General features: G+C 35.2%; 1 protein-coding gene and 2 non-coding genes across 3 annotated transcripts; all 3 read right to left on the bottom strand.

Moving 5' to 3' along the window:
• Positions 1-448: 448 nt before the first annotated feature.
• On the bottom strand, positions 449-906 carry LOC131160907 (secreted RxLR effector protein 161-like). Its single transcript, XM_058116781.1, has 2 exons — positions 722-906; positions 449-584 (listed from the first exon to the last, which is right to left on the bottom strand). Exons 1-2 carry the CDS (start codon positions 904-906, stop codon positions 449-451), a joined length of 321 nt encoding a protein of 106 aa, XP_057972764.1.
• A 20,380-nt stretch (positions 907-21,286) lies between these two features.
• Positions 21,287-21,359, bottom strand: TRNAK-UUU (transfer RNA lysine (anticodon UUU)). Its single transcript has one exon. It is a non-coding gene; the product is annotated as a tRNA-Lys (tRNA).
• Positions 21,360-22,116: 757 nt separating this feature from the next.
• On the bottom strand, positions 22,117-22,189 carry TRNAK-UUU (transfer RNA lysine (anticodon UUU)). The gene has a single exon. It is a non-coding gene; the product is annotated as a tRNA-Lys (tRNA).
• Positions 22,190-27,451: the final 5,262 nt, after the last annotated feature.

The following is a 27,451-nucleotide window of genomic DNA, read 5'->3' as shown; positions in this document are numbered from 1 at the left end:
GTTACAAAACATTGATTATATATGAACTCTAAGCGTACAGGAAACTTAGATCCTATCTAAACCATCCCTATAGCAATCCTCAAAGGAAAAATCTTTGATCTACCCAATCTACTAGCCTTCCAATTTAAATTACGTGATGTGCATCGACTAAAACAATCGATGGTTTAGGCCAAACTATTGACAGTTTGAAGCTGAGAAGTAGTCCCCTGCATTCTGCATGAAACTGTCGACAGTGACAGCCCAAACTATTGACTGTTATCCCTATTTTTGCAACCTTCTCTCTTGCTCTTGTTCCTCACTTTATGTAGCTTTCCCAATTCATGTGTTCCACTTAAAATATGAGCCACATCCCCAAAAATCTCCACCTTGGCAAATATTCACCACTTAGGAAATCTGAAAAATATAACTGCTGCTCCACCCAGGACAGTAGATTAAGACTATCTCCCGTCTAGCACCTGGAGACATTGATCAAGTTCAAGAAATGCTTGTCCGTTGTGGATCGCTTCGACAGCATATCAACTGCATTGTTAGACATATGAACCTTCTCAAGTAGAAGTTCTCCTGGAGCAATCAATTCCCTGACCCTGTGATACCGCATATCAATATGCTTTGTCCTCGTATGGTACACCTAATTCTTTGCCAAGTAGATGACACTTTGACTATCACACTACAATCGAACTCCACCTTGCTAGACACCAACTCTCAAACTAATCTCATAAACCACAACGCTTCCTTAGTAGCCTCAGCCACTGCCATGTACTCCGACTCAGTAGTAGATAAAGCTACGAGTGACTGCACCATATACCTCCAACAAATAGGTCCTCCCACAAGGCTAAATACGTACCATATGGTAGACCTCTTGTCATCCAAGTCTCCTGCGTAGTTAGCATCCATATACCCTACCATTAACAGATTACTCTGTTGTCCACTCAACATGATTCCATATCCGGTTGTATCCCTCAATTACCTGAGAATCCACTTGACAACATCCCAATGTTGTCGACATAGATTTGAGAAGAACTTGCTCACCATACTTACAGCATATGCTAGGTCTGACCTTGTACTTACCATGGCATACATCATACAACCTACTGCTCTAGCATGGGGGACCTTCAACATATTACAAACCTCATCGTCTGTCCTTGGCCATTGGGCAGTAGAAAACTTGAAATAAGTCGCCAAAGGTATGCTTACCGGCTTAGCATTAGTCATGCTAAACCTCTCCAGCACCTTCTCCACATAGCCGCCCTGAGATAACCATAGTCTCCCTGCAGCTCTGTCCTTGCGAATCTCCATGCCGAGTATCCTTTTAGCTGCACCAAAGTCTTTCATATCAACTCTTTTCCCAAGAGAGTCTTCAATCGATTCACCTCAGTCATTTCTTTAGCAGCAACTAGCACATCGTCAACATGCAGTAGCAAAAATATAAGAGACTCGTCAACAAGACTCCTCACATAGACGCAACAATTGTACTCACACCTCATGCAACCCATACGAGTTAAATAGGCGTGAAACCTCTTGTACCACTACCTCAAAGACTGTTTTAGCCTATACAGTGACTTCTTCAATTTGTAGACAAAGTGCTCCTGTCTAAGTTGGCTAAACCCTTCTGGCTGTATCATGTAAATTAGCTTCTCTAGATCACCATGGAGGAACGTCGTCTCTAGGTCCATCTTCTTGAGATACATATCATGTGGCGCCACCAATCCCCACACTACCCCAATGGGAGTGTGCCTGACCACATGAAAGAATATTTCATCATAATCTACTCCCTTCCTCAGCAAGTATCCCTTTGCTACCAAGAAAGCCTTGTACTTATCTCTTTCCTCTTTTGAAACCACTTCCCTCTTCCTATATACCGCTTGATTCCCAGCTGGAAGCTTCACCAAGTCTCGCATATTGTTCTTATGCAACGAATCCATCTTCTCCACCACAGCGCCTATCCAGCTACCCTTCCCTTGGTTGTACGCGACCTCCTGAAAGGTAGTAGGATCCCCGCTGCTAGTGATAAGTGCATAAGACACTAGATTGTCAAAACTGTACTTGGGGGGTGGCCTAACAACATGTATACGTCTGTCTACAACTTGCTACGACGTGACTGCTAGTCATTTGAGCTAGAACTTCCTGTGTTTTCAACACCATCATCTCCACCCTGAGTTTTTGACTTCACCTGCACCACCTGGTGATCTCTCAGGCTAGGTCTCCTTGCATGTCTGCCCTAAGTCTCTATCTCCACCTCAATCGAAGAATTATTGCTGCTGCGATTTTCTAGCACCCATTTCTCTATTTCCTCTTGGGTACGCCGCAACATGGTTTTCTTTTTGAAAACCACGTCTCTACTAATCACCACCTTCTTTGCTATTGGATCCCATAAATTGAACCCTTTCACATCTTTCTGATATTCTAGAAAGATACACCATCTAGACTTCATCTCAAGCTTAGATCTCTCCTCACTAGGAATGTGCGCATAGGCTAGACACCCAAATACTCTCAATCCATAGTAATCAACCTCATTACCTGTCCACACCTCCTCAGCAACTTTCTCATTATGTGATGTCCTCGGTGATTTTTTTACCAAGAACAAGTCATACTAACCACCTCAACCCAGAAATTCACAATGAGCCCAACATGCATCCTGAGGCACCGAGCCCTTTCAGTTAAGGTTCGATTCACCATTTTGCCACGCCATTTTGTTGCAGTATCTGACATACTATAAAATGTCTCCTTGTGCCATGCTACTCGCAGAACCCTCCAAAACCCAAGTTTGTGCACTCAGTTCCATTGTATGTCTTGAGGAACTTGATCGTTCTCCCGGTCTGATTTCCCACCTCAACTTTCCACAATTTAAACTTTGTAAATTTCTCCAACTTATTCCACAAGAAGTAAACCCAGACCTTTTGTGAGTAATCGTTGATGAAACTCAAGAAATACACATGTCCCCCTCATTATGCCACTCCTACTGGTCCCCAAACGTCCAAATGAATGTAGTCTAGTACTCACTCTATCTTATGTGTGGCTGTCATAAATTGAACTCAATTCTGCTTCCCAAGCAAACAATACTTGCAGAACTCCAACTTACATGATTTTACCCCGTTCAAAAGATTTCTTTTCTTAAGCTCTAATTTGTGCACTCAGTTCCATTGTATGTCGTGAGGAACTTGATCTTTCTCCCAATCTGATTTTTCACCTCAACTTTCCACAGTTTAAACTTGGTAAATATCTCCGACTTATTCTGCAAGAAGTAAACCTAGACCTTTCATGAGTAGTCGTTGATGAAGCTCAAGAAATACACATTTCCTCTTCGTTATGCCACTCTTACTGATCCCTAAACGACCAAATGAATGTAGTCCATTACTCCCTCTATCTTGTGCGTGGTTGTCATGAACTAAACTCAATTTTGCTTCCCAAGCAAACAGTACTTGCATAACTCTAGCTTATATGATTTTAGCCCCTTCAGAAGATTTCTCTTGCGAAGTTCCTTCATTCTACGCTCACCCATATACCCAAAACGCATATGCCACAAAGTGGTACTATCAGACTCAGACTCTGCAGTTGCAGCTCCACCTACAACTATGATACCCAGCAGTGTATATATATTACCTAACACTCTCTTCCCCTTTATCACGGTCAAAACACCCTTGCTCACCTTTATTACCTCACCTTCGGATTTGTAACTGAACCCATTATAATCCAAGGTGTCTAACGAAACCAGATTCTTCTTTAACTCTATTATGTGCCTCACATCACACAACGTCCTCACCACACCATCGTACATCTTGATTATGACATTCCTCATCCTAATCACTTTGCAAGCAGCATCGTTCCCCATTAGAATGAAACCAGAACTAACCAATATGTACGTAGTGAACCAGTCCTTGTTGGACGTCATATGATAAGAACACAAGGAGTCCAAGATCCAAGAATCTGCAAACTCATCCGACCCCTATGAAACCAAGAACATATCATTGTCACTGCTCCTAAAGTATCCTTCTTCTACTACATTCACCGTTTTTGGCAAACCTTCTTTGGTTCCAGCAACCCCCTTCCTCTTCTCCGAACACTCGAGTTTTATGTGCCCCTTTTCCCACACTTAAAACACCGCACGTCCTTCCTCTACCTGGATTTGGACCGAGCTTTATGGCTACTCGATCCACCCCGAAAGTTGCTCCTCACAAGATCTTGATTCTCCTTCACCATGAGCCCTTCATTATGTGAACTCTCATCATTGGCCTTCTTCCTCTGGTTGAACACCAGCAATGCACTCGTGATATCCTCTAGCTCCAGGGTTTCTTTCCCCCAAGTCAGTGTTGTAACCATGTTCTCAAATTTGAAGACATTGATAGGTAATTTAGCAGCATCAATGCTTTATTCTCTTCCTCGAACTTCACATCAACTTGCTTCAGATCACTAATGATCTGATTAAAAGTGTTGATGTGTTGAGTCAGGTTCGAAACCCCTGTCATTTTAAGCCAATAAAGCTTTTGCTTAAGATACAACTTGTTCGTAAGCAACACATGTGTCGACTTTCAAGTTTTAGCCAAATTGCAGCCGGTGATTCCTCATCTATGATTTGACACATCACATCATTGACCAAACAATGTCGGATAGTGGACATAGCCTTTGCTTCTAGCTCCTTCCAACTTGCGTCGTTCATATTGTCCGACTTCTTTCCGTATAAAGCCTTCACCATCCCTTGCTGCACTAGCAAGTCCTTCACCCTCCTCTACTAAAGTCTGAAATTCCTAGTTCAATCGAACTTGTTAACATTGAACTCATCGAAGAGACCCCAGCCATTGTGAACCAATGGCTTTGATACCATTTGTTGTTCACGGATGCACAACAGAAGTCTTTCACACACTCTCGAATTAATCAACAAGCAACCAGTGCAATCACTCAATGATGAACAATACTAAAAAAGCAAACACTCAATATTGAGAAGAACGAAAGAAACAATCAAAAGACACAAGCTTTACGTGGTTTGGTTTTTTTCCTACGTCTATGGGAGCAACAACTCTGATTCTCACTATGGACAATCTCCAACTTACATTAGGGTTACAAAATATTGATTATATATGAACCCTAAGTGTATAGTACTCTTAGATCCTATATAAACCATCCCTATAGCGATCCTCGGAGGAAAAACCTCCCAATTACTCCTTTTTCTCAACCAATTCAATTTATATTTATGATTGTAAATGAAGACAATTACCTTTTGAAGTAAAAATGAAAATAGTCTTCACATAAGACATTTATGTAGCATATTTCATGATCAAATTAATACAATGAGTTGCACACGGTGGCCAACTAATATTCGAATATCTCTCACAAAGAAGCATCCTAGCAACTTTATAGTTGGTTACATTATTTGTAACCATATGAATAACATTGCTAGCATGAACCCTTTCAACAACTTCAGCAAAAAGTCTAGATAATGTTGGGGCATTTATCACAATATTAGAATTTAATATCCCTTTAGGACAATACACCAAGATATTTATGAAATGCCTCTGTATAACATTAGTTTAGCCATCACACCCATTATAATCAACCTGTCTCTACCAAAGTTTTCCGATAAGAATCAACAATAAATTGAACATGTCACTTGGCATTTTTAATACACTTACACGCATCGCATGATGTAAATGACCATTATAGCCATGACCGTTGATGATGTTTTGCTTATGGCATGTAGGAAGAAAGGAGAGTTCACAACATTCATTGGGATACAAGCATCGTAAAATAAAGTAATTGCAAAATCAGTATCATGCCATCTCTCAAGACTCTACAAACATATCTTTATACTAGGTTGAGAGTGATTAGAAATATCACGATTCAAATAATCCTCTATTCCACTTGTTGATTTCATTTTTTTTCCCTTAGAATATGGCTAACTTCCACTCTTCATTGAAACCCCTTTGATTGGTAAATGGGAAATTTATTGAATGTCATCACCATCAAAGTGATGTACATTATCTCCTCATGGAGTTGGATCAAAGTTCAACCCTCGCGTTTCTTTAGCATTTTCAATATTCTCTTGTAATGAAGCTTTTACTTAAAAAAAAAAAAAAACAAGAACTTCATTTGGAACCTTCTCACATGAATCAACATTGCCCTTTGTTCCTGCAATGTGTTTCGCCTCCAACTCCAATTTATTTTTTTGACAAAAAAATTGAGGTCATATATGGATTTGAAAGATCTAGTTGCCTTTAATTGGATTAGAATAAGTCTCCCTTTGCTTAATCCTATACCGTAAAAAAAATTAACTAATTGACCCAATTAATTATTTAATTTTCTCAATTAACAATTTAACAAAACTAAGAAATTTTCTATCTTCCCATTTGAGAAATTTGATTTGATAGGAGTTCAATTTTTTATTTTTGGTATTTCCTGTCAGCATATTAAAATTTTATGCATTCGCATTCATTTCATAGTATTCCAAAATCAACCTAAGTTTGTTTACAAAGATCATTAAAAACTAATAAACTCATATATGAAATAATGTTTTTTCATAAACCAAAAACGTAAATAAAGATCTGAAATGAAAAATTATATCTTAATAAATAGGTATCTTCTTTAATTAAGGTTTACAGGAAGAGAAGTAGGTGGCTCGGGCTTAGAAGAGGCGTGGAGGAGTTGCTAGCTATGGCACTGGACGTGGAGGAGGAGGGGCTAGGTGCGGCTGTGAGCATGGAGGAGGATGAAGTGAAGAGCAGCTGGAACAGAGAAGTGAAATCATGATCAAGTGAAAAAAAAAAAATTAAAGGAAAAAAAAATAATAGTGAAAAGAAACCCTAAAGTCTAAACAGTAAACAATGTAAAGTGTAAAGACTAAACAAGTAAACAAAATTTTGGGTAGATGTTGCATGCTAGCCAATGGGGTTTTTTTTTTTTAATTTTTAATTTTTTTTGGCAGTTTGGGCCTAAAAACAATAAATTTGGGCTAGAAATATGTTAACAAAAAAGGAAAAAAACAAATTGGTCGAATTTGGGCTTGTTGAGCAACCTTGGTTTAGTTGAGATCACCTCGAGTCAATCGGGTCACCTATCCAGGCTAGTTTTGTTTAGACTAAAACCTACATTTGTTTTCTACTATTAACCTAGATCGAGGGAGCAATTAGTACCCGATCCAACTTGTTGGACCACCCATTCAATCTAATTTTTATAACATTGATTTATAATGTACAAGTTTGATGGAGTCACCACTAACTTGCTATTTTCACTCTAAGGTCAAGGTATTAGTAGTCTTAGTCTACTCTTATTAGAGTTAGATTTGAGAGCATGATTATGCAAAACAAATATATTAGTGCCCCACGTACAAACTCATTCCATAAAAGCAAGACTATCTCAAATTGAATCAAAGGACTATATATTTAACTCCCATCATTTAAATTACCAACCATTTTAATATTGAGTCCCAGCATCCATCTAGAAATTTGTTTAGGAGCGCTAGTGTAACGACTCGAAAATTTTTGCTCAATTTCTCTGATACCACCTGTACTGACCTGAACATTTCATACAACGAAAGACCTTAATAACCAATTACTAGAGTACTAAATCATCTCAATATAATAATATCATTTATGACATCACAAATTACATCTCTACTGCTTAGAAATCATTAATACATAATAAAATAATACAATTCTAGATAAGACCTTCTATCTCACCCACGCTTCAACTGCGCTATTCTGATTACTCTTATCCTCCGCGTGAATCTATAAAATGTTAAAGTTTTCATGGGGTGAGACACCTCTAAGTAAGTGGAGATAAATTATTATCAGTGTGTAGCAGGTGAGTTGTCAAGTAAGCAGGATATAACGATTTATTAATGCACTTTTACTGTAAAATCATTTATACTATTCTCACACTTATAAACATATATCTGAAAATACATATTTCCATTTCAAAACGTATTTTAGTTCCCCAAATACTTTATTCTCATAAATCTATGTACATGCATGTATAACTGTAACTTGGTATAAGATCATATTGTTGTATGTATACATAACCTAGTATAGATTCACATTTCTGTATAAATAATCATAACTCTATACGACATCGTTGAACCGTATTACTGCATAGAATTATCGTCATAATTTTATAATAATTTGCCATACACATCCTCATGCTGACCTGTATACGAGGAGGATACAACCTCATGCTGGCCCGTATACAGGAAGGGACTCTGACATACTCATCGTCATGCTGACCTATATACGAAGAGGAAAACCTCATGCTGGCCCATATACGAGGAGGGACTATACTCTATACTCTATACTCTATATTCATCCTCATGCTAACCCTTATACGAGGAGGATAACCTCATGTTGGCCAGTATACAAGGAGGGATTCTATTATACACATCCTTATGCTAACCTGTATATAAGGACGATAACCTTATGCTGGCCCATATATAGGAAGGGACATAGCTATACTCATCCTCATCCTGACTCGTATATGAGGATAACCTTATGCTGACCCATATACAAGGAGGGACTATACTCTATACCCATCCTCATGCTGACCCGTATACGAGGAGGATAACCTCATGCTGGCCAGTATACAAGGAGGGACTCTACTATACACATCCTCATCCTGACCTATATACGAGGAGGATAACCTTATGCTGGCCCGCATACAGAGAGGGACACTACTATATTCATCCTCATGCTGCCCCGTATACGAGGAGGATACAACCTCATGTTGGCTCGTATACGAGGAGGGACTATGGTATACTTATCTACATAACTCTGTATACAATCGTCTTTCATACTGATCACAGCATAAAGACGACCATATCATAACTTATTGAACATAAAATTTCTACTCTATTAACATAATATTTTTAAACCTTAGTTCTTGTATTGTTTTACTATTTTCCAAAAAACTTATTATAACATGCTTATTCTGGGAAATCGTAGTATTTCGATATAACATAATTTTTATAGAAAATCATACTTATGCCACACAAGTATAAGTAATATTCTAAACATAAAATTTGCCTTGATATCATATTCTCTAATAATACATATTAAATCTATTTTCCTGTTCAATAGCAGTATTCCCAAACATTGTACTATAACTTATGTAATTTTTGAAAATAAATGCTATATCATATTTATTTACTTATGCCACGCAACTTGAGTGATAATTCATATATAATGATCTGCCTAGAATACCTATAAACTTCTACTGGAAATAATCATATTTAATATTTCCATAATCACATGCTCTATGTAAATTAGTTAAACTTCTGAAAATACTTGACATAATTTATTCCCCTTACCTGACAACTAGGCTCGTCTGCTAAATTCTAACTCATGCCCAAACGTCGATAATACCAAAAATCCTGATATTACACATACATACTTCCGTGTCAATCAACTAAATTTCCAGAATAGTTCTCAAACTCATATTTCCTAAATTATAAACTATTTATTATTTACCTGGGTTCTTGGAAACACCCACTAGATTCCCCAACCTGCCTACAGTAAAAGCCCTAGAAGCCTAAAATCATAACATCCAAATTTTTTACTCCACCAAACTTCAGTATTGTAAGAACCCGAACCATGATATATGAGTTAAATAAAAAAGAGAGGGGTAAATTGAAAATTTAGCAGATTTTGTTGATGAAGCCAGGATTCATCAACGAAGTCCATGTAAGTCTCGTCGACGAAGTTCAGAGGCTCGTCAATGAGGAGAAGCTGAGAGATTTCGGGAAATCGGTGATATCAGGATTCGTCGACGAATCCATCGTCTTGTCAACGAGTTGTCTATATGACCTCGTCGACAAGGACATCATTTCGTCAATGAGGACAGCTGGGTCAAAGGGCTATAAATATCTTTTTTCTTTAATTCCAAGCTAAGAAAACTAAATTCTCTCTGTAAGGAAGCAAACAAGGAAACATGTGAAGTTTCTGAGATCTGACAATGGACTGGAGTACAAAAACAGACAGTTCATTGACTTCTGTAAGGAAGATGGGATCACTAGGCACTGTATAGTTCTACATAGGCCACAACAGAATGGAGTGGCTGAAAGGATGAATAGAACATTACTAGAGAGGGCAAGGTGTATGAGGATTCAAGCTAATCTGCCTAAGTCATTCTGGGCAGAAGCAGTGAGTATGGCATGCTACCTAGTAAACAAGTCTCCTTCTGCAACTATTGATGCAAAAGGTTCCTGAGGAGGTATGGACAGTTAAGCCAGTAGATTACTCTATGTTGAGAATATTTGGTTGTCCATCGTATGTGCATGTGCAAGAATAGGACAAATCAAAGTTAGACTCTAAGTCCAAACTGTGCGTATTTCTTGGTTTCCAAGAAGGAGTGATGGGATACCGATTGTGGGACCCTATAGCACGTAAGGTGGTCATTAGTAGGGATGTGGTCTTCGATGAGGAAGTCATGTTGAAGGAGAATGTTGATAAGAAGGTGGAGTCTGATTCATCTGGAGTACCTATTTAGGTGGAGTTTGATAGTATTCAGAATTTAGGTATAGGTAATACTCAGACTACTATTGTTGATTTTGTTGCACAGGATACAATGAGATAGACTACAATTCCTTAGGAAATTTCTCATTTAGGTGATAGAAATGAGCATATAGGGCTAGCCACCAGCAGAGAAAGGAGGAATGTTAAGCCTCCGATCAGGTATGAGTTCGAGGACTTAGTTACATTTGCTTTGATTACTAGTAGTGGAGATCCTTCTAATTTTAGGAAAGCAGTTCAAAGTTCTAAACGAGATAGTTGGCTTGGAGCCATGGTTGAGGATATGAAGTCTCTTCATAAGAATGACACTTGGGTGTTGGTTCAAAAGCCTAATGATAGGAAGTTGATTGGTTGTAAATGGGTTTTCAGAAAGAAAGAACCCTCTTCAGAAACAGAAAGGATAAAATATAAGGCTAGATTAGTAGCAAAAGGATACAAACAAGAAGAAGGTATAGATTATAATGTAATCTTTTCTCTTGTTGTTAAGCATGCTTCTATTAGATCCTTATTAGTATTGGTTGTTATGCATGATTTAGATCTGGAACAAATGGATGTAAATATAGCTTTCCTTCATGGTGAGTTGGAGGAAGATATCTTTATAGAGCAACCGGAGGGGTTTGTGGAACAAGGTAAAGAGCACCTGGTATGTAAGTTGAATAGGTCTCTTTATGGTTTAAAGAAATCCCCTAGGCAATGGCATAAGAGGTTTGATTCTTATATGTTGAGGATTGGGTATGTTAGAACCAGTTATGACAATTGTGTTTACTTCAAATTGCTTAACAATGGTATATTTGTGATCCTTATGCTATATGTGGATGACATGTTAATTGCCTCTAACAATATTGATGGGTTGAATGTGTTGAAAGCCAGGTTACAGGATGAGTTTGAGATAAAGGATTTTGGTGCAGCTAAAAAGATCCTAACATGGAAATCAGGAGGGACAGACAACAGAAGAAGTTGTGGTTGTCACAGGGTAAGGCTAAATCGGTAAGTACACCTCTAGCTATTCATTTTCAGTTGTCTGCTAAACTGTGTCCTTCTACTGATGAGGATAAGTTGGATATGACTAGTGTTCCTTATGCTAATGCAGTAGGGAGTCTGATGTATGCTATGGTATGTTGTAGACCAGATTTGTCATATGCAGTTAGTTTGGTAAGCAAATATATGGCTAATTCTATTAGAATGCATTGGAATGCGGTGAAATGGATTTTCAAATATTTGCGTGGCACTTCTGATTATGGTATCCTGTTTGAAAGTACTGATGATTGTAATGTTTAGGGTTATGTGGACTCCGATTATGCAGGTGATTTGGATAAGAGGAGGTCTACTTCTGGCTTCATTTTTACCATGGCTGGTGGTTTCATTAGTTGGAAGGCTATGTTGCAACCTACTGCATCTTTGTCTACTAAAGAAGCTGAATACATAACTTTGGCAAAGGCATGTAAGGAGGCTTTGTGGTTAACTGGACTGATTCAGGAACTTGGTGTTATACAGGATAGGTTACACGTATTCTGTGATAGTCAGAGTGCGATCCACTTGGCAAGGAATTAGGTCTACTACTCTCGCACAAAGCATATTGACATGCGGTACCATGAAGTTAGAGGTTTGGTTGAAGTGGTAAGTTTCAGTTATTGAAGATCCACACAGATGGAAATGCTACAGATATGCTCACAAAGCTTGTTACATTAATTAGCTAAGTTCAAGCACTGTCTAGACTTAGTTATTGTACTCTCTTGTTGATTGTTGACAGAGCATCCCAGAGCGTGGAGATGGAATGTTGTGCTTGGCTGTGATTAAAAGACAATGTGGAGATTGTTAACAAAAATATGTTTATTTTTAATTATTTATTGTGGATTTTATCACAGCCGTTGGATCGTCTCTAAATCCAATGGTTGTGTGGCGTCATATATATGTTTGTAAGCCATGGGAAAAAAAAAAAGAAGGGGATTGCTTGTCATTTTGTGCAAGGAGAGCTGGAGAGGGGTTCTCTCTAGGAAGAACTTTTCTTCATTGGGTTGAAAATGAAGGGGTGTGCAAGGGATCTGGGATCGAGGAAAGACTGATCAGATCTTATACTGCCATCATTTCATAGTGGATTTTTCTTCAGGTACACTCTCCGTGGACGTAAGCAACCTTACCGAACCACATAAAATCTCTCGTCTCCATTTTTTTGTGAATGTTTTTTGTGTGAATTATTTTGTTGATTGGAAGATTAAAATCGTTGTGTCAACAAGTCTAACTAAGCCTAAATAATTTTAACAATATACCAATAAAAGGATTATATATATGTTTGCTACCATCAATCCAATTCAATGATGGAAAGAATGGACTTTAAAAGCCTGCCAGACAAACCTAGAATATGAAAATAACCAATCACTTTTTTCCACCTGTCCCATAGGACGAATTTGATTGGAAATGTTTTTCTAGTAATAATTTTTTTTCAATATTTTTATTGCCCAAGTCTTCACAAAAAAAAATCTATTTTCATGTAAAATTATATTCACTAGTTCAATGTCAAGATGTTGTAAAATAAACATATAAATTAGAGTCACAAAGTAAATTATATAAATAAATATCTGTGTGTGTGTGTCTTCGAACAATAGTCTAACAAGATGACAACATAAAAAAATAAAATTCTAGGTGATCTTGACTATCATACCACAATAAAATTTATGAATAATTATTTTTTATCTATTCTTTATTATAGACTCATAAAATGTTTCACATTTTTATTATGATAAGAATATAATTTATTATATAACTAATTGTAACTAACCTTCTAAAACTAATTTATTGATAGGCATAAACATTTCGTAAACCAAATGCAACCTTAGAAGGTGTAAAAGATGAATGAGAAAAATAAGCCTTGTATATTTATGTATTAGAACAATAGTGGTTTAATTTAAGACCACTACTCATACCATTTACGTAATAATTCAAAATTACCTAAAACTTTTTTATAAAAAATGAGATAAATTGTCCTTAAAATCTCAAAAATTTAACACTCCATTTGAAACTCAGAAAATATTAGAGAAAAGAAAGGAAAATATTAAGAAATCTACATTTTCATATTTGGTTATCGAGGAAATTTTAAAAAAATAAAATAAAAAATATGCCAATTTCATTAACAAAATTTTGAGTTTACACATCATTAATATTTAATTTTTCTTAATTTTTAATTATATAAAAATAAACTTTCATTTCTAATAGAATCTAGTGTAGAAGAAAAAAATACTAGAAAATGAGTTCCTCCCTTACTTCTTTTTTTTTTTCTCCTTTTCTGAAGTAAAATTCTTGATTGAGACCGAAGAAAGAGAAAATGTCTTGTTTGTTTAGAAAGAAAAGTATTTATGCCACAACTAATCCATTCGATCAACACAACTTTCGGTATGGCTAAAGTGGGACATTATATTGGCTTTCATGACCCAATGCCACAGAAACCCATTTGTTTAATGATTCTACTCCCATCTTTTTGAATGTACAAAATTGAAACAGTTGACAACTTGCTAGTGACTGAAGACGAAGACTTTTCTTTTCTTTTCTTTTCTTTTCTTTTCTGTCTTTTGGTTTCCGATTCACCTATGCATTTGCTATCCTTCCTCGGATTATGTTATTGCTTTGGAATAAAATTAGAATCTTCCACAAATTGGAGGCTGTGGATGGTAACAACAGATGGGGATGGCATTTGAATATATACCAAAACCAATGATTGCTTAATTAAGCTTGGGAATCTCAGCAAGTGTTGGTCAACAATTTGCAGGCACATTTGTGCTAGTCCTTAAATTCCTTTGGTTGCCAATTCACAGGACTTCAAAGTAGAGAAAAAGTAAAAATATAAGTAAAAATAATGATATTTTATTCAATAACTGAGCCGCGAACACTATGTACCTTAGAGAGAATATAAGTATGAATATTTATACACTATTACAAAATATAGATAATAATTATAAATCTCATGATTTGAGATAAGATCTATTTTGTTGTCATATCCTCTTTTTTTAATTAATTGATTCTAATTTGTTAGATCTTTGACGATCTTTAATCTTTATTGTGATAATCTGTCTCGGATCTTCATTAAGTAAATCTGCAACGGACAAATGTGACCGACGACGGTTTGATGAAATCGTCGACGGTTTGATGTAATTATCAATAATTTGGTGTAACCGTTGACAATTTTGCTTCGGAATTGCTTTTTGAGTGTGTCAAGTTGTGACGTATTATTAATACAAAGGATGATCATGTAAAAGTCAATGAGTTTAAAGTGAGTTGTCTATGCATTGTAAGGAGTGTCACTTTATATATATATATTAGTTATATGGGCTAATTTTTCTTATTTTATTTATTGCAACATGTGGGTTGGAAGATCCCACACAATGACAAATGACAAGGAGTAAAAATATTTGAATTTTTTTGCCTTTTTTATTTCAATAAAAATTTCACTCAACTTTTATTTAATACTAAATGTGGTTAGATTGCCTAATAGATTACCAATTTAAATAAAGTTCTAAGTAAATGATAGTTTCAATCTGTATAAAAGACTTGTACTTAAGAGTAAAGTCATTCATAGAACGGGAGATTGTAGACTTTTTGAATCTGATCCCTAGTTTTGATAATGACAAACCGCAAGTTACTTATGTATGTATTTAGTGTTTGAGCAGACTTAACATTTTAGGGCACATATAATGAAGAGATGGAAGCAAGGCGAAACATAAAGATCATATCATCTGGCGTGTTCCATGGGACGATCAAAGAGCAAAAGAAGAAGACATTTATTGATTTATTTTGTAATGCATTTTTGTTTTCTATTTGTTCTGTAATAATGCATAGCATGCACGATGTGAATACCAAGCTCAGGATGACCGTAGACAAACCCTAGAAACTAGCACCTTTCATGAATTTTTTTTTTAATAACTAATTGGTTATGGTAAAAAATTAGGACTAAAATGAATTATACAAAGATTTCGGTCGACTGAAGTTGAATTTTTTGGCTTAATTAAAAATCCTCGGTCGATCAAACTTTTCTAGTTCAAATCTGCTTAGTCGACCGACCACACTTAAGGCCAAAAGTCAAATGTTTGACCAAGCCTCGGTGAACGACCCAAATTGAACGTATCTTCCACGGTCGACCGACCTCAAACTTGATTTTTCTATCTACTCCGACCGATCGAACTTTCAGTTCAAAAATACCCTCGGCCGACCGAACCTCATAGACCAGCAGACCGAACCTTAGGCCAGGTGACCGAACCTACAAAGGTTTGGAATATTGCCTTGACTCAGCCAACCAACCTTTTAATACGATCAACCGAAACACTCGGGTTCCGGAATTTTTAAGGGCTTAAACAAGGTTAATTTTGTTTAAACAAATTTCAAAATGACCTCCATGTTGACTTTTTGAGTCCGATCTCTGATTTTGATAATGACAAACTACAAGTTTCTTATGTATGTATCCAGTGTTTGAGCAAACTTGATATGTTAGCGCACACATAAGGGAAAGGATGGTGGAAGCCAGAAGACCTTAAAGTTCACATCAACTAGCGTTTTCCACGGAAAACAGAAGAGCAAAAGAAGAAGATATTTTGTTTTAATTGTATATGTATTTTTATATCATTATTTGATCTGTAATAACTGCATCACATGCATAATAGGTACTTATGCTCAACATAACCATAGACTGACCATAGGGAGTCGCATGACCTTAGGGATCACCCTTTGGTCGATCGACGCCAGATTTTTAGGGATTAACTCACAAAAAAGACCTAAACTGACCTTAGGTCCCCCATGCATACATAAATGAGTGCCCTATTAAAATTAATTTAATCATCATAAGAATAGGGACAACTTTTTAGAGAGAAAATGACTGAAATGCCCAAGGATGACATGTTCGTCAACCGAACTCAGTTACACTGAGATCTTCGGTTGACCAAACCCCAACCAGGTCAACAAGTTGACTACTCGGTCGATCGACCAGAAGTATTTAGGCAAGCCTTGGTCGACTGAACCTCCCTGGGTCAAGAAGTTGATTGCTCGATCTACCGACCAAGATTATATGGGCAACGCCCTGGTCAACTGAACCCCCACGTGGAAAATGTCAATTGCCCGGTCAATCGAACCTCGTAGTTCAAATTGACGCAGCTGACAGAACTGCATGGATTTGGAAAATCACCTTTGAAACCCTCAAGTATGGTCAACCATCTTTCTAGTTCAAATTTTTCCTAATCGACCGAACCTAGACACTCGGTCGACCGAACCTTGAATATGGTTGATCGGACCTCTCAGGTTGGCAAAATTTTTATCGCAGTAAATCAAGGTTAATTTGCTTTAAACATCATTAAATTTTTTCCAAAATACCCAATTGGTCCCCAACGGTCAAAATTTGAGGGATATTTGTAAATACCCCCTCATTTGCCTAATTAGTAGGAGATTAGCTAAAGTCACTAGCAAAAATCCTCTTAAATATTTTATACTCCATTTACTATATACTCAATATTTCAAGCATATTTTTATACACTCTCTTACAAATTTATTAGTAAATATCATTTTGAAAAAGAGAGTTTAGTTTTCTAGTTCTCCTAACTTGCAAATTAATTGCAAGGTGTAGGAAGATTTGTTTGTGGTATTGTGCATCATTTCAAATCATTTTCTTGACATTACTCTCACACATTCATATATATTTGAAAAACCTTTTTTACCATTTTTCTTGATTATTTATTCCCATAATATTTCATATATAAATATTTGATTGGGAATAACTTGTTTTTAGCTTCCTAGTCTTTGCATTCAAATTGCAAGACTTGAAAGCTTGCATATTTTATTTGATAAATATTTTGCAAGCTTAAACCCTAAGTATTTTTTGTGATTATATTTGATAAAATATTTGTGTGATACTTGATTAGAGTTTTTGAGGTAACCTTGAATATTCACTCGTTGTATATATTATCTTGAATTAAATTTTCAAGATCTCACTTGAGCATAAATTCTATCATATGTTAGTGCATAAATTGATTGAACATATTGGTACACATATGCTTAGTTTAAGAAGCATATTTGGTTGTACACAAAAATTTTTATTTCATTATTGTATTCTAGGTAAGGGTCTGAAGAGGGAAATTAGCCTGACAAATAGTCCCGGATTGGCTTAGATTCGGTTAAGAAAGTTAGGTGCACCATCCTGGTAAGGTGTAGGTTGAGGTCAGTTTCGCTAATTAACCTAGTTGTAAACGGTGTCACTCCACCCGTTAAGTGAGCATTAGTGGAATTCTCGGACTTACGAGCTAGAGGCGGGGACGTAGGCACAGTTGGCCGAACCCCGAAAACGTATCGTGTGTCTATTTATATTTGCGCAATTTATATTCCTACACATGTATGTTGTTGTGTGAATGATGCACATGATTTAAATTTCTGCATTGTATACTTATCTGCACATTTGGGATTACATAGACAGACTCTAGGTTGTGTAACCCTACAAATGTCTGGTCAAATCTAGGGAGAAATTTTAAATACTCAATTCACCCCCCTCCCTCTTAGGAATACACCAAAGTCAACACTCCATGTCCCTAACGGTCATAAATTGAGAATTGTCTATAAATACCCCCTCATAACTCAAAATTAAGGATGAGATTAGAGAGAAAATCCTCCCAAAATTATTTTTGTTCTTCAATCAAATTTTTACTCTTTTTCTTTTGAAAAATTCTTTATTGAAAGAGAGCATTCATATTTTGGGAATTTATTATTTAAGGCACTTACTCTCTCTTTGATCTTGATTTTGAAAAATATTTTTGTGAGTTGATTTATTGTTTCTCCCACATATCTTAGTTGATAAACATTTTTAGGAGTAAAACATTTTTTGCTTATGATTCTTGCACATTCATTGCAAGATTCATAAGCTCACTGGAGCTTTATTGCAAAATCCCTTTTGGGCTTGAACCCTAGATCTCCTGCACTTTATTTCTAATATATATATTTTGGAGATATCATTTGAGGATTTTTGAGATTTTTGAAAAGCATATACTTAATATCTCATTTTCATCAAAGATCATATATATTTTATCTTGGCTTATTTGAAACCAAAATCCTAGTTTCTCCTATTATTCTTTGAAATATATTTTTGGAAGAAAAGTTTTGTTTTTATTATATCTTTGAAGTGCTTATCATAAATACTTTTATTCAAAGATTGAAAAATTATTTTCAGAAAATCACATACTCGCACTGAACTTATATTCATATCATACGTGAGGGCATTTGTGCTTTATTATTGTACATATCTACTTGTTATAGAAGCACTTTTCTGTACACAAATATTTAATATCTATTGTATTCCCAACGTGTGGTCGAAAGAAGATTGCACTGACTTATAACGTGCACCAGATTGCTTAGACCCAGTTAAAAAAACACTTTATGGTTTAGACCCAGTTAGGAAAACCACAAACACCTTTCTAAGGGGTTGGATCGTTTGTGTGGACAAAGTTTCTTCTACTGTTGCACTAATTTTTGCCATCTTCTATATATTCAATAGCAACCAACAAAGCAAAAGGCCTAGGATGAATAGTACGTACCAACTATGTCTACTCTATTTTATCCTATGAAATTTCACTTTGACCAGACCGACTTCGAGGGAGCGACTGGACTGCAATAGTCTCTGAGCACTTGCTTAGATAAGGTCTTTCTTAGGCATCAAATATGGAATCAAGGATCCTAATAGAGGAACACCTTCGTATCGACACTATTCAACCTAACTCTGATACCAATTGTTATGCTGAGCACCCCACTTGTACCAAACACCAGTACGACAATTGTTCCCATTGAATATATAAGAAACTAAAGCAATACAGAAACTAATAATAAAACAGTAAAAAGAACAAGACAAGAAATTAACGAGATTCGGTATAAAATTACCTATGCCCTCGGGTGCTGACGGTCAATCCACTACTTCTTGACAAAACACAACTTTGAGGTGTGTTTTACAAATGGAGAGTTGAGTTCTTTATATAACTTCAACCTCAAGTCCAAAAAACACTTCTTTCCAATGTGGGACAAATAATACAAAAAATTCAAAACAACTTTTTATACCAATGTGGAACTATTCTACCAATGTAGGACAAAAATACAACATCTACAATCCCAAAATTTCTTTTCTACTTTAATAAGAATTCTCACCAAAAATTCTGTTAATCCAAGCCCAATGATCAAGTCTTTGAAGAACTCTTTGTTATTCTATACAAGATCAAAACTGAGCCAACCAAGGAATTCTCTCTCGCAATTATTGTGTATTATAAATTGGCTTAAATTGTGAGGTCCTAGAAAAAAGAAGTAAAAGAAGAATTCTTAATCATGCTTTTGTGGAATTCTCCTTGATTTCCTGAAGAAAGCATCTTTTTTTTTAGTAGCTCTTTGTACTTCAAAATTGCAAATTTAGAGCATTGAAGCAACGACATGAAATATAAATTAGTTGCAGTGAAGGAGATTGTTCAAAAAGTTTGGTTTTATTAGTTAACATCAATTGTAAGAAGGTTATTACGGTGAAGAGGTCATTAGAAGATTTGAATAAAATGAGATTTTAGATTAAACATTTGTAATCTTAAAAATATAATTTAAGGTTTATTATGTTTTTTGATTTAGATTATTCTGTAGTTGTTTTTTTTTTTTTTTTTTCTATTTTTCAATCTTTGAAACCTACGATTAAAAATTTTGAGAACTTAATTTATTAGTAGTAAAAATAAAAGGTGAATTAGGGCATATCACAGAGTTTATCAACTTACAATTTTAATGCATCTAATATCTTAAGCCAATCATACATAGTTCATGGTTATTAGGCAAGTTATATTGATCTAGAACAACATAAATTATCCAAATACAACAAAATTTTCTAGTTTATTAATATTTTTTATAGTTTTTTATTTGGCAACGGGCATGTATCATCAAAAGATGCTTTAAAAAAAATCATTTTATTAGGTTTATTATTCATGCAAATGCCTATGAATAAACTTATTATTGATTTTTTTTTTTCCTTTCTACCAATACCCCTATAAGTGTGTATGTGTACATAATGTTTGTGTGTTTTTTATGTGTTTTTTATGTAAGTAGTTACTGTAAGTAACATGTCAAAATTTTAATTAGGAGGATATGTAAAAAGTTCCATTATTAGATTGATAAGGGACAATATAAATTACAAATTAGCCAAATATATCAAAAATTTCTAATATATCATTAAAGGATGTCTAAAAGAAATTATATTAGATTTATCGTTCATATATATGATAAATAAATTTATTATTGATTTTTTTTTATATATTTTTTTACTAATTTAATTTCCTTTAACATTGTGTCAAATTATTCAAATATATAATCGGAATGTAAAACTTATTTTATCATGAAAAAATATGATTTTTTACCGAAAAAGAATTTAATTTTTTTTATTAATTTTCCCAATTAATATAATAAATGCTAAATAGTATGTAGGAAGAATATATTTAATATTCTAAATTAAATATTTTCACATATAAAAAATGATTTTTGGCGTGTAAGGCACGTGCACTTTTACTAGTGATTTAAAAAATAAATAAATAAATAAAATAAAGGGGAAAAATGATATTTGTATTTTGTGGAACACATTTTTTTTAAACAAAAGCCCGTATCCCAAGTTCATGATTTGTGCTAAACTTATGGGCCATGAGCCCAATGAGGAAAATAATTTTTATTTTTATTTATTTATGGGCCTTTTGTTGAGGACCAATGAAATCGTGGCCCTGCCAAAATAAAAATGGGCCTGCACAGACCTTTCCCAGCCTAGAGTTCGGAAACGCCGCCGTCTGTGGGAATCGAACCCACGACCACGTGGTTAAAAGCCACGCGCTCTACCGGCTGAGCTAAGACGGCTTGGCTACACCATCTGCTGAATAATGTTACAATACGTTATGTATTAAGCTGATTTCACCGAGAGTAATCAAATAAACATACATTTAAGTAGACTCATAAATAAAATGAATACAAGTTAGTAATTTTGAGCAGTATATTCAAATTATTTATTTATATATTTTTAAAATAGGTCAATAATATCGTAATCGAATTTATAAATTAAAATACGAATATTTAAAATCATTTCAAAGCAAACAAAAACGCAATAATGTGATCAATCTTGAATTAAAAGATAAGATTTAACAATGGCATGCTATTTAAAATCATACAACATCATATTTAAATATTATGCATGATAAATGTTAGATTCTATGTGTGTACTCTAATAAATACAAATGCATCATTTTTATCCTTTTTAATTTTTTTTCAATGGTTTTTTCCCTTGGAAATGTTAATAATTTGTTGTAACTATTTCTATAAAAGAAATTAATCAAAGTTGTCATATTATTTATTTAATAATTTTATTTTGTAAATAAAATTAAATATATATTATAATATGCTTAATATATATTTTTAAAAAAGTATTAAAGGAGCATCTAAGAAGTTTGCAATGAAAAGTAATGGAGAAGGCGTATGTTATTTTTATTTTTATTAAAAAGTTTATATTACGATAGGCTTTTATTGTTAAACTTGCCCAACTTAGGGCGGGCCTAGCCTAAAGCCCAAGCTCACATGCCTAATGCCTATTGAAAATTTATGCGAGTGAAAAGATTAATTCCGCCGTCTGTGGGAATCGAACCCACGACCACGTGGTTAAAAGCCACGCGCTCTACCGGCTGAGCTAAGACGGCTCTACAGCAAGTGTTCTTAATCATAGGTATAAAAAAGACAGATAAAAATATCTATCATCCAGCCATTTGCATTCAAACCAAAATATCACAACCCTACATGTGAAATAATGTGCAACATTTTTACGCGAGATTTGTAAGTGTCATCTCATCTCGGTTAATTTCCATATGACTTAAGTTTTCTCAGGATTGACAACTTATGAATAGAAACTATTAAAAAGAAAAAAAAAAAATTAATACTCGATGTCTAATAAAAATTGTAGATGACAAAGAACTTTTAAAATAACTAAAATGAATGTGTTTTTAGAAAATGTAATTAATCATGAATAATTTTGTAACATTTAAGAGGGGGAAAAACTAAATACGCCTATGAAATATAATAATTATTTTTTAAAAAAAAAAAACTATAACTTCTAGCTTTTTAGGGTAAGTTTGGTCCCGATTTTTTTTGTGAGCTTCGAAGTAAATGCATTTGTAGTGAGTTTAGCCACTTTAAAAAAAAAATTATGAACTTCTCTTTTTTCAAAGTAAAAACTGAGTATAACGTATTAAGTAAACATTTTTCTTAGCTGTTAGAAAGCCAATTTTTAACTTTTTTGGAAACTTTAAAAATAAAAATTTGAAACTTTTAAAATCTAAAAGATAACTCTTAGAAAGCCAACTTTTAATTTTTTTGGAGAGCTTTAAAAATTAAAGATTTGAAACTTTTAAAATCTAAAAGATAACTTTTTGTGATCAATAATTCTAGTCTATGGCTATTCTCAGTCTTTTTACAAATATTGTAAAAAATCATAAACACACTAATCTTTTTTCTAAAATAAGTTAACATATCAATTTTGGTTACTTTAAATGTTTCAAATAATTTATAATTTTCTTTTTCCAAAAATTTGGGATTGCTTTTTTCTTTCTTACCACTCCTTTTACCAATGAACCAAACGAATTCTATGTCAACATGAACCAGCTCCTAATAGCTCCTTTCTAAAAGTTCCATTTCATTAGTCTTTGATTTGACATAAAAATAAGATTGGAAAAACAACTTAACAAAAGGCAAAAATCAAGGTTCCACAATTAACATCCAATTATTACCATTAAACCAAAATGAAACCCTCCACCATAAAAATAACTAGCAAATAAATGTCAAATTTAATAGGGTCATGACATCCCTAACTATAAAAGGGACATCTGGAGAGAAGGTAAGCATCTAAGTCTCATCCACTTTTTCTTATGGTTGCAATCTTAACCTCCCTTAGTCTCTGACTTAGGCATTGGAGCGATATCCTCGGAGTATATCTTGTATCCTCCAAGTCTCTCTTATTCGACTCCTTGCAGGTGGTCACGATCAAAGATTAGTCAACATCAACACCCCAGGTCCTCCAAGCCTCTCTTGTTCAATTCCTTACAGGTGATCATGATCAAAGATTAGTTTACATCAACTAACAAATTTTTGGCAGCAATAGTTGGTGTCGTCTTTAGGAAACGAGAGGATTTCTATCTTTTTGACAATGACCATGTTGCATAATTCCAAGTCAGAACCTGTTATTGGGGATCAGTCACCCCAATCAATTCATTCCACCCTAGCAACAACTTGTCACCAAGTGTGCCTCTAAGTGAATATTTGGTTTTCCAAAAGAGGATGGAAGATATGTTCAATATGATCCTACATCAAAAAAAGTATTATACAGAATGTGCTCCAAAAGCCACCCAAATAGAAGCAACACCTAATGGGAAGGTGGTGATACCACAAGAAGTCACTATAAAGGTATCAGACTCGAGCAAAATGATAGAAGATGCTAATAGTGTGGGTATTTATGAGCAATGATCCCAGGAGCTCGAGGAAAAGTGTTGACTTTTTGAGTCTGTCTCTTGTTTTGATTATGACAAACCACAGTATCTTATTTGTGTGCTAAGTGTATAAACAGGTTTACTTTTCTAAGTATGGATGACAGATGATAAATGGAAGCCGAGAAGCACTTAAACGAGCACATCATTCGGCGCATTCTATGGTTTCCGAGGAACAGAGCATGAAACCTTTGTTTATTTTAAGTTGTATTTTTATATTTATCATTCGGGCATGTAATAATAATCCAAGGTCTGTAATAATTAATGCACTGCATACATGATAGGACTGTAAGTTCAGTAATTTTGTAGATAGACCGTAGTTTAATCAAACGACATTAGACAAGACTTTGGTCGACTGACGCTAGATTTTTTTGGCTAAGTTAAAAAGCCTTGACCATAGAATGACCCTAGGTCCCTGCACATAATTTTTGCTCAAAAATAAGACTTAAATCTTAAGTTTGAAAGGGCTTCAGGTGACCGAACCGTGTGCGTTAAAAACGTCTCGGTCGACCGAATAGTTGAAAAGTCAATATGTTGACTATGGCTCGGGTGACCGAACTAATTTAAACTAAACGTTCACGGTCGACTGAACCCTGGCCTTGACTTTTCCCAGCTTCCACGAGCACCTAAACTTTAAGTTCATTTTTATCTCGGGCGATGGAATCCTTAAGTTTGGCAGACCGAGCTATTTGTCAGGCAACCGAACCTCAAACAGTTTGGAAATCGCCTTTGACTCAGCCACCCGAACCGTTCACCGAGCACCCGAAGTTAAAAATCTACTTTTCGGTATGTGTCTATTCGGTCAACCAAACCTATGGTCTGGGCGATCGAAACTCTCGGATTGTTATATTTTTAACTGTGGTAACATAGGTTAATTAAGGGTAAATTGGTTTTAAAATTCATTAAACAAATTTAAGAATACCCTCCATGTCCCAACGGTTACTTTTTTTAGTGAGGCTATATATATGCCTCCATTTGGAAAGATTAAAAACAAGATTAGGGCTTTTGATTAAAAAAAAAAAATTCTCTAAAATTTCTAGAGCTTCACTTCGACATACAAGCCCATATACTTCACCTATTTTCATTCTCTTGCAAAATCATATTTGGTGAGAGTGCTTTGTGAGATCGTACACTGCTTATACTAGCTTATACTCTCATAGTTAAGCCCAAAGTGTTCCCCCCGATTTAATTAATAAATCCATAATGTGGGGAAACTTTTTAACTTGTTAGTCTTTGCATTTGTATTGCAAGACTCTTGAGCTTGTCTTGTTTGTGAAAGCAAAATTTTTTTTTGACAAGCTACTGCTAGAAATATCTCTTGTGCTTAAATTTTGAGAAAATAATTTTGAGATATTTGATTACATTCTTTGGAAATCTTTGAAACCCTACTTTTGAATGATATATAGTTATATATTGTTTCAAAGATAGATTGATAATACACTCGCATGCTTGATTGCTTATTGATTTTACCTTGAGTGATATTACACATATCTTCACCGAGCTTATAAATCTATCATATGGAAGTTCATTGATCATTGCTTATGCATACAAGTACAAATCTGCTTGTATTAGAAGTATCTTTATTTGTACGCAAAAATTTGTATTCATTGTTGTATTCCAGGCGTAACCTGAGGGGGCGTTGATCTAGCCCGTAAGGATCGGTAGGGCCTTCTCTGCCCCCACAAGGAGAGTGTGTAAAGGTTGAGGTCAGCCCTGGTTTAACTTGACCTGGTTGTAATCGGTGCCGCTCCACCCGTTAAGTGAGCAATAGTGGTAATCATCGGGCTTTCAAACTGAGGTGGGGACGTAGGCAGTATTAGTCGAACCCCGATAACATATCGTGTGTCTACTTTTAATTTTATGCACTTTATATTCCTACGCATGTATGTTATATTTCAATTTTGTGAATGCTTGGAAATACTGAGATTGCTTTAATTGTTTAAATATTTGCTTAGTTAATTACCAGTGTGAATAAGATTGCATAGAAAGACCCTAAGTTATGAAGTACTACTGCTCTCTAGTTTAACCTAGGTGAAAGGTTTTAAATTTCCAATTCACCTCCCTTCTTGGGAATGCACCAATTCCAACAAAAACTTTAGGAAAATTGACGAGCTAGAGAAAATAGTGAAGGAGGTGCACAACCATCCCTTCCTAGGGGAGACATCAACCAAATCCTCAAAACCCCCTTTCACAAATGGGTAATGGAGATTCCTTTGTTAAGTAAGTTTAAGATGTCAAAAATTGAAGGGTGCAATAGGCTGTTAGATCATTTAGACCACCTTGACACTTTTATAGTATTGATGCAATTACAAGGTGCGTTTGACGCAATCACATGCTGAGAATTTATAACAACCCTAAAGGGGAATGTCAAGGTGTGGTGTCAAACTCTAAAGCCTGACTCAGTTGGGTCCTTTTAGATGGAACAGTAGTTTATAAGAAAAATCGTCAGCAGAAGAAAAATAATGGAAACTTCAGCCCTTTTAATGAGTCTTTTAATGGGAGAAAGAAACATTAAAGGAGTTCATGCCCCGCATTGTCAATACAACTTTAGAAATCCAAAACTTATATCACCGGGTAGCGATAACAACTTTGACAACAGCTCTTCAACCAGGGGATTTCTTAAATTTGTTTGAAAAGAAGCCCCCGGTCAATATGAGTTAGTTGATGACACGAGCCCAAAAGTATATCAATTTAGAAGAGGTTATCACCACAAGGAAAAACAGAACCAATTTGAAAAAGAAGAACCTGAGAAATGTTGATGAAGCAATTAAAGGAGTGTTGACCTTATAGGTCACAACCAGTTTTGATTATGACAAATACTCTTGGTACTAATGGTTGTACTGAGAATTGCATGCAGGTTCACCTTGTGCACAAATCAGGACTAAAATACATATCATGATGGCGTGCGGTGTTCGTGCCAAAGAATGAAGATCTATGTGTTGTATTTTGTATACATTTGTTTATTTCTTCATTTTGGGATGTAATTTATTATGAACTGTGCACTTGTATGGCTTGTAATAACTTGCATCATGCATAGTAGGTAAGTATGTTCAAAACGAAAATAGTTGGACCTTAGGTACTTACACTAAGAACACAAGTCCCCTACATCACTTATCATAATCAAGGGAATAAAATTAAGGATAAAATGAACTTAATGGGAAAGATGAGAGGGTATGGGCGACCGAACCTATGCCGTGTAAAGCGGCACAGGCGACCGAACTAGTCAATATGTTGACTTGGTCTTCGGGCACCCGAACCTATTTTGAATGAACCTTCCTCGAGCACTCAAAAGCTTGTTAAACACTTTTCAACTACTTGGGCGACTGAACATTTACATTCAAAAGGAGGCTCGGGCGACCGAACTGCCTAGTTTAGTTAACCGAACTGTGAGAGCACCTGAACTATTGAACAATGGCTACTAACTTT

Source organism: Malania oleifera, chromosome 7, assembly GCF_029873635.1.
Source record: "Malania oleifera isolate guangnan ecotype guangnan chromosome 7, ASM2987363v1, whole genome shotgun sequence".
Lineage (NCBI taxonomy): Eukaryota > Viridiplantae > Streptophyta > Magnoliopsida > Santalales > Ximeniaceae > Malania > Malania oleifera.
This window is presented reverse-complemented; position numbering and strand designations above follow the sequence as displayed.